Here is an 8386-nt window from a genome sequence, read left to right on the forward strand (position 1 = left end):
CCTCCTGTCTCCCTCCTCCCTCGCCCTAGCAGACGTTTTGTTCTGTAAATAAAATCATCGACAGCGGAGAGATTTTTAAAATTGAGATCTTCCCGGACAGACCGGGGGGCCCAGTTGGGTTCGCTGGGATGAGGGGAGCCTGTCAGGAAGCTTTGAGCACCTGTCCCAGGAAAGGAAGTGGACGAGGAAAGGGCTTTTTGCCCCATCCAGGCACTTGGGAGCCCCTAGGGCTTCCCTGGCGAGAGCGGACGGGGCTCAGCAGGGTCCCCCCGGCTGGCGGTGTTGGTCCTCGCCGGAAGACCCGGGCAGGCGGCGGGACGCGGAGGCGCAGCCCAAGGTCCTGCAGCTTCTTCCTGAGCGGCCCCGTGTCCAGCGGCGCCGGGGAAGCCCCGCAGCCCGCCCCTCTCCCGGGCTCCGGTCCGCGCTGTCGGGCTGGGTCAGAGCGCCGGGACGAACCTGTCGTGGACGCCGGGGTAAGCGCCGTGCCGCGGACCGGGCTCGCCCGGCCCCAGCTGCCCTCCGCCGCCGTAGGCGTGGGGCAGCGGCGGGTAAGGCGCGGGGGAGCGGCGGCCGTAGAGCCCGGCGGGGGCGGGCGGCGAGGCGGGCAGTACGATGCGCCCCGACGGCGCGTACAGCTGCCCGGGGCCGGCCGGCGGGTAGGGGCCGGGGGCGGTGGGCAGCGGAGGGTAGGCGTGGGGCAGGGCGGCGGCGGGACAGCCCTGCCCGGGGTAAGCGGCGGCGGCGGCGAAGGCGCAGGAGGCGGCGGCGGGGGCCGGGGACAGGTCGGCGGCCGGCGGCGGGGCGGGCAGCGGGAAGAGGCGGCAGGGCGCGGCGGGGCGCTCGGCGAGGAAAGCCGGGTAGGTGGAGAGGTCGCTTCGCTTGAAGCGCTTCCTGCGGCGGAGAAAGGAGCCGCTCTCGAACATGTCGCGGGCGTGGGGGTCCAGCGTCCAGTAATTGCCCTTGCCGGGGCGGCCGGGCTCCCGCGGCACCTTGACGAAGCAGTCGTTGAGGGTGAGGTTGTGGCGGATGCTGTTCTGCCACTTGCGGGGGCTGTCGCGGTAGAAGGGGAAGCGCTCGGTGATGAAGCGGTAGATGCCGCCCAGCGTCAGCCGCCGCTCGGGCGCCTGCCCGATGGCCATGGCGATGAGGGCGATGTAGCTGTAAGGCGGCTTGCCCCGCTCCGCCGGACGCTTGCGCCGCCGCCGCCCGCCCCGAGCCCCCGCCGCCGCCGCCACCGCCGCCTCCTCCCCCGGCGGCGCCGCGTCCGCCTTCAGCGGCGGGGGCGGCGGCGGGGGTCCCGGCGGCAGCCGGCTTTCGGCGGTCATGCGGCCGTCGGGGCGGCCCCCCCCGAGCCGGGACGAGCCGAGGAGGCGGCAGCGCCGAGACGCCCCGGCTTTTATGCGGCGGTGACCGGCGGCTCCGCGCCCGGGCGGCCGGCACTCCCCTTGCAACGCCCCGCAGCCCGGGAGGCGCGGGCAGGGCCGGGCGTGCCGCCGCCGCCGCGGGCAGGGACAGCGCCCTGCCCCGGCACCCCACCTCCTCCTGCCGTGGTCCCCATACACAGCGTCCTGCCCTGGGACCCCCCCCTCCGCCCGCCCGCCCCCCGCCCGTGGTCTCCGTCCCCAGCGCCGTCGGGGCGCCGGCATCCCACAACAGCTCCAGGGGACCGGCGGTCCCAATGCGAGTGTCTGCACTGTCTCAGGGGATGCTGCCGGTCCGCCCCACAGGGCAGCCGGCTCTGGGCAGTGTCGCCTGTGGAGCCCCAACGCTCCTTCGTGGTGGTGAAGGGGCAGAAACGAATTAAACCTGCAGAAAACCCGGTGACAGATCTACGTGGGGAGAAATAGTAAGCGTCGGCTTAGGCAGCACAATTTCTGTGCAGAGCTGTCACTTAAAATTTAGTCAGACTGGGGCCTTTGCCTCTGGTCCCCAACAGCGATTCAGCACAGAGCTCCTGTGTCCCTGCTTTACCCTGATCTGACCTGCTTTTCCCTGATGTTTGTGTCACAGGACCCCAGGTACATGATCCTCGCAACCAGAAAGGACACCAGGCTCTCCATGGGCTGCTGCTGGGACATACTTACCTGCCAGCTCCCTTCTGCTTGCTCAGGACTCGTACCCCTGTGGCACCCAACCCCAGGGGTAGGGGCAGCACAGCCTCCTTGCCTGCTGGCGTGGTGATCCTCCGGAGCCAAAGGATAAAAGGGAATTGCAGGAGTTGTAGAGGTGGGATGGAAAGGGTGAGTGTGTGCAGGTGTGCACAGGGATGTGTGTGCTTGGAGGGTGAGCACACACAGGTACATGGGTGTCCAAGGGCACTGGTGTGGGGTTGAGAATGTGTGCAAGAGTTCTTGGGTGTGCAGTGACATGCGAGTGTGCGTACAAACATGTGCCAGTGTGCACAGGTGTGCAGCTGGACCCAAGGCATGAGCATCTGCAGGTATGCGGGAACGGATGTGGGCAGATGTGCCTGCAGGGGAATGGGTTTGCAGAGAGGTGTATGTCCATAGGTGTGCAGGTGCTATGTGTGGCTGTAGAGCTTATTCTACCCATGTGTTGGTGCGTCCTGGAAGTTCTTCCAAAAGTCATGTCGCCAGTGTGCTGCTGAGCCTACCTCTGTGGGAAAAGCTGTCCCATGAGTCTTTGCATGAATGGTGTTTAAGGGTGCAAGGGGAGGTGGGAGATGTTCATCCTCATGAAACGGCTCCCTTGGAGGTTTTCAACAAAGTTGTTTCTCTGCTTGGAGAAAAATTGCACACAGCAAACAAACCGCAGCCCTGGTTTCTAGCTAAATAAGGGGACTCCATAGTCTTTGGCCACCTGCTTATTTGTGCAGCTTCCCAGTGATCTGGGAGGTATCAGAATAAACTATGAAGCTATCAGAATAAACCATGAAGTGGCACTCTCTGAGGATCCGTGTGTGCGGTCCCAGTAGCTGGGCACAGGCATGTGGCAGTATTTCAAATCGCACACTGCAGAGTTTGTGCCGGAAGAAAAATCAGCCTCCCGTACTGACACTCATGCTCTCGAAGTACACAGAACACTAAGGTAGTGGCGTGCTGGAGGAAGCAAGAAACCGACTCCTTCAGCACGCAAGGAGAGTGGCGAAGCTGCCTCGCCTGCAGTGCTCTGCCCTTCGGCTCATGGGAAGGTGTAGCTGGGGATGAATTTTCCTATCAGCTTTTCCAAAAAGCAGTTGCGTAGTTTGGCCACCTCTGGGGCTGCGTGCCTCGCTGCGCCATGCCAATTCTGTGCCTCCAGAGGGCAAAGTCAGATCATGCTTCGCTTTGCGCTTGTGGAGGACGGGGAGTGGAAGAGGTGTGTGCCGAGGCAGGATGGTGTGCTGTGCCACTGCTTTCGCCCTCCCTGCTGGTGACGAAAATCCTTTTCCAAGAAAGCACTTTCCTTGGCAGAGCCCAGCACTAAGCAGCGTGAAATGGATACCCTAACAGCATGTGCTGGCTCTTGTCCCTTCTCATTTCCTCATCACGCAGGTTAACCTGTAATGCCAGTATTTGTGAGTGAAGTGGGAGTTGTATAACGAGGTGGCCTGGAGACTATCCTCGATCTGACATTATCATCAGCCTATCTAAAAGCATTTTCATGTCTACACTTAGAGAGCAGGAGTAGGTCCTGTTTTAAGCATTGGTGTCTCTTTGCGTACCATTTCCCCTGGGGAGGGAACTGCAGGGAGCATGAAACTCAGACTCACCCAGGTGGATCTTAGACTGCGGATCTCCTCCATCTATAAATCAAAGTGGTGCCTGTTGCTGGAGCAGAAGAATTGGTGCTTTTCATGTTTGTGAACATTTTGTTTTCTCTTTTGATTCAGCTACACTGGAGGAGGGGCAAAGGTAAGTAAAATGGACAATGCCGTCATTGATTAAACATTTGGAGTTCATAATGTACTAGAAAATGTATGATACCTACAGGAGTCTTAGCCATACAAAAACTATAGCTTAGACTTTCTTTCGGTCTCTGGGACAAAGTTTAGAGTCAGCATTTTTTCTGTCTGAATTTCCCAGCTCAGATCCTGCCTGTGCTGGGATCTGCAGCTTTCAAGTGAGCCAGCCCGTCACTGATTTTGAGACCAGACACTGCAGAGCGTACCCAGCACAAGTGCATTGTGCCTTGGCCTCTCAAGACTGCACTTTGTTAGTACCAGTAGGTGCCAGGGAATCACCCCAGCCAAAATCCCATCTGCTTGGATCTCCAAGAGCAATTTCCGTCCCTGGGAAAAATACAGTCCTTTAGGCTTCATTGCCCGCTCAGTTGCTCCAGTGTTACAAACTGCACCATTGAGATCCCTCAAGAGTAAGCTTCTGGGAAGCCCTGCTCTGCATTAGCCCTGTGACCTGAGTGGCTTCTCCCACCTCAACCAAACCAGAGGGAAGTGGACGTTAAATGTGTGGACAGGCCCTTCAGGTGCAGCACAGTCATAGTGTTGGTTCCACCATCAGAATTCCTCTCCTCCTTGAAGGGAGGAAACATTTTGTTTTGCCTCTGTGTTTCAGGAACAGCAGGGTTGTATTTAACGTGCCCCAAGTCATGGGTTCACTAGAGCCTAAATCCCAGATGAGATTGGCTGAACGCAGATGAAGTGAAATCACATACCCCATGGCACAGCCTGTGCCCCAGGCCCAGCTGCCTCTGTGATGGGACAGCAAGTTTCAGTTTTTTATTGTCTCTGTGTTTGGTGCAAGGACTTTGCTGCTGGAGGTGTGGAAAGCATCACAGCCAGACACTTCATGACACTTTGTGACAAAGGAGCTCTACCTGCAGCTCATGATTAAGATCTGAGAGGGGACCACAAGCCTGAGTCTCTTGGAACAAAACAGGTGATGGGGACATCCTTCATTCACTTTCAGAGCATGTGTCTGCAAAGAAGCGTCCAAAGTCACTGAGCTTAAGACATCTTGCCCCTGACTGGAGTTAGCGGCAGACAAAAGCAGAGATTTTGGAAACACTTTGTATCCAGAGCGTGGCATGTGGACCAAGGTAAAATCTCTGAGGGAGAACTGATGTGCAGCTGCCACATGGAGTCCCGTCACATGGCAGAAGAGGCGCTGGAAAGTGACAAACTAGTGGGATGCGTCCATTGCATGTTTGCATCAGGTGTTCACTGCCTTGTCTTGTGGGAGTGAGGTTTCACTCTACATCAGTGGCCTCGTCCTGTTTTTCCAAATTAATGCTGCTTCTCATCCACCGGCTGAGTCTTCTACGGGATCTCAGGGCTGCAGGGGAGAAAGAATTGCTTGCAGAGAGCATCACGTGGATGTAGCCAAGTTCATGAGGGAGGCTTGAGTTACCTGTTGTGGTCATTGTTCTGTAGGAAAAAAACCCGAACCCATGGTGTTTTTAAAGCAGGCCATGTCTCAGGACTGTGGGAGAGGAAATTTGACTGGGGTGAGAGGCATGGGGAGCTTCAGTCTCCATCCAGCATGGTTCCTCCTGGGCTGGGCTGGAGGGCAGCAAGGGGGGCCACCCAGCCCAGGAGCTCCCCTAACACCTGGAGGGTGAGCAGGATCTGCAGAGGGTGTGCTGTGAGAGGAGAAGGTGCGGGTGGGCAGGACGTCACCTCTGCCTGCAACCTGGGCGGAACTGGGTGTCAGAGCAGGAACTGGGGGAACGTAGGGAGGCAGCTGGGGAACTGGTAGCTGGGAATGGAGCGCAGGAGGCTGAACGTGGGCCAGGATTGAATCTTGCTGCACATACAGCACACTCCATACTGGGTTTCGTGAGGAGGAGCAGCCACAGCTTGTCGTGCAAACCTAGGTCTGCCAAAACGGCAAGTTACGCACGCAGCCTTGCTGTGCAAACTGGCAACGAGAGACTCATTTAGCTGAGATATGGAGCCACGAGCCGAAGAGTAGAAAACACTACCTGTGACCGAGGCAGCAAGGGGCAGACACCTTCCTGGTGTAAGTGGAGTGCATCCAGCCTAAGCTGGATGGACCAAGATACATATTCATTTGTCCTCCTGCTGAAGCAGTTTTTAGAGCTGCTTTGCAAGAGAACAAGCTGCAGGTTCTTGCCTTTGCACCGCCAAGAAATCACTGGTGGCTGAGCAGATCTGTCAGATACTGTGAAGAGGAGGAGCTGACTGTTTCTGGGAACATGCAAAGCAGAGTTAGGCTCTCTTCTGGAAGCCAAAAATCACTTGCTATGCTTTGTTTCTTTTGCAGGTGGTGTGAGGTTTGCATGGCTCTTGCTCCCCTGAAGCCTGTGCATTTCAGCACCTCATGAAAATCTTCCGGATGGGTATCTTTGAATAGCCATCAGGCTCTGTTGGCATGGAAATAAGTCCTTTCTGTTTTGCCTATCAAATGCCCTATTTGGCCAGTCATTCAATAGTTTGGAGAGGTTTAATCCCCTCTAAGGCTGGCCTAGGTCTTTGGCATTCACAGTCCCTGTTGCAAGGTTCACCTTTCCAAGTCTTCCCTGCCACCTGTGGTCGCTGCAGGTCACTGTGTGCACAGCACGCTGTCAGCTTTGGGTATAGTTTCCTCTATTTGTGTCCTGGTGTGACAGCAGCAGTAAAGCTGTTGCAGAAGGCAGAGGGTAGGGAAAACACCCAGCCGGAAGAATTTCTTCTGCACGTGGGGCCACCAGCGTTAGTGTTGCTCATGCCACTAACCGGTAGGGCAGGTGAAGGTCAGGCATATCGGACACAGCAGTGGCTTCAGATCTTGCAGGATGAACATCTCCTGCTCCATGTTTCCCAGGTGCCCTGCTGGGACCTGCCTGTGCTCTGCTGGCTCACAACGGGCATCACTGCCCTCTGACGGGAGCTCCTGCGAGGGGACCATGGGGCCAGAAAGACCCTGAGGCTTGTGGAAGGGAAGGGTGGCTTGTCATCTGAAGCCAAATTTTGCTTGCCGGAGCACTAGTTCATCCCTCTCTGCAGCTAGTGGTGAAACCTGACAGAAAATGATAGGATGCAGCAGTTTAGAGAGAACTGTTTATTGCTTGCTTTGGAAACTGGGAATTTTATTTAAGAATAATTATTTAAGTTAATTAATTGCCTTACTGTTAGTAAAATATATTTGCAAATGTCCCGCTGTACTTCAATAAGTTATTTGGAAAGAAATGTAGTTTGTTTTCTTTCTCCTTTATTGCAGACAGAATCACATTGCCCTGGACATTGGCTTTTTCTAACCATCACTTCAGCGTGGGATGGAGAGGGCCGAACTGTAGTGTTAGGAGATTAATTTCCCAGCGCAGGCCAGGGAAATTTCTTGGTGGTATTCTTTGTTGGTAATGTTCTTCATGTTGCTCCACCCAAATATGGATATTTAAAAGTCTTTAACAAATTGCAGTGGAGTTTTCCTATAATTTATTAACCAGTTTCCTGTCCCGTGATGAGTTCTGCACAGTAGTCCTAGCAGAGGACTTTCCCCATGCTCACAGAGAGTAGGTCAGCTAAGGAACGAAGCAGAGGAAAGAAAAGGTGTTGGGAGGCAGTAGATGGGAGCAGTGGAGGAACACTGGCAGCACCTGAAGCAGGGAAAAGAGAAGGAGGAGGAGAAGAAGCACCATGGAAAAGGAAGGGTTGGGACTGGAGCTGGAAGATGAAGAGCCTTTGCTGGAAGACTGGTTGGGAGGTTTGTTTTGTGGAGAAGGTCTTGAAGGGATGGACAAAAAAAGCTGTGCCCACCGAAGTGTCTTCTTCTCCATGTCTTGGCATGGAATCAAAGAATTTCACTCTCAGCATCACTTTGGTACAAGCAAATAAATAAGAAAATTAATGTCACAGATTTCTAGGACTGGTGTACACAGAGCGCAAAAAACTTCTATTGCTGTGAGCTGCTCTGTTGGGTTCTTTTAATTATTTTTTTTTCTTTAAACTAAGGAAAATCACTGATTAAACTGTATTACTGAGCATTATTAAATGAACCAGATGTTGCCCTTCCTTCCCTGGATACTGCAGCTTTCGGCACGGTTTGCACAACTCTACTCGATTGACAAAAGCGAGATGCTTCAGTAGGTGGATTCAGGCACCCACCACTTTTGTGTGTCAGGTTTCTGATGCTTCGAGGTTTTCTGGGGAAGACCTCAGCGACAAGGCAGGTTGGAGGCAGAGCTGGGGAAGCCAAGACAGCGGGTCAAGGTCCTCATCGGGGGTTGCAAGGAGGGGCACAGGCACAGCCGCGGCGTGGCCGCGGGGATGGGGAGAAAGTCCCAGCTTGAAAGTAGGTCCCAATTAAAGCTGAATGGAGCCCAGTTAAAACTGGGCTCTTTCCTGGCCTTTGGCACAGCCCGCTGGATGCCCAGGATGGGGAGTGTGCGTCGAGCCCTTGCCGAGGCAAGGAGAATTGCGCTTAAAATGGCATCTGTGCGCCTGTGCAATGCATAAAGCACGCTGAATGGTGAATCGTCCCTGGCT

The 8386-nt window shown here is 55.5% G+C and overlaps 1 protein-coding gene across 1 annotated transcript; it reads right to left on the reverse strand.

The window, feature by feature from the left end:
* Positions 1-437: 437 nt before the first annotated feature.
* FOXE1 (forkhead box E1) lies at positions 438-1325 on the reverse strand. Its single transcript, XM_054186452.1, has one exon. It carries the CDS (start codon positions 1323-1325, stop codon positions 438-440), a length of 888 nt encoding a protein of 295 aa, XP_054042427.1.
* Positions 1326-8386: the final 7061 nt, after the last annotated feature.

This window comes from Rissa tridactyla, chromosome Z (assembly GCF_028500815.1).
Source record: "Rissa tridactyla isolate bRisTri1 chromosome Z, bRisTri1.patW.cur.20221130, whole genome shotgun sequence".
Taxonomy (NCBI): Eukaryota; Metazoa; Chordata; class Aves; order Charadriiformes; family Laridae; genus Rissa; species Rissa tridactyla.

What these genes read in the sequence shown, in the direction of transcription:
- FOXE1 (XM_054186452.1), bottom strand. Translation starts at nt 1,325, where the DNA reads ATGACCGCCGAAAGCCGGCTGCCGCCGGGACCCCCGCCGCCGCCCCCG.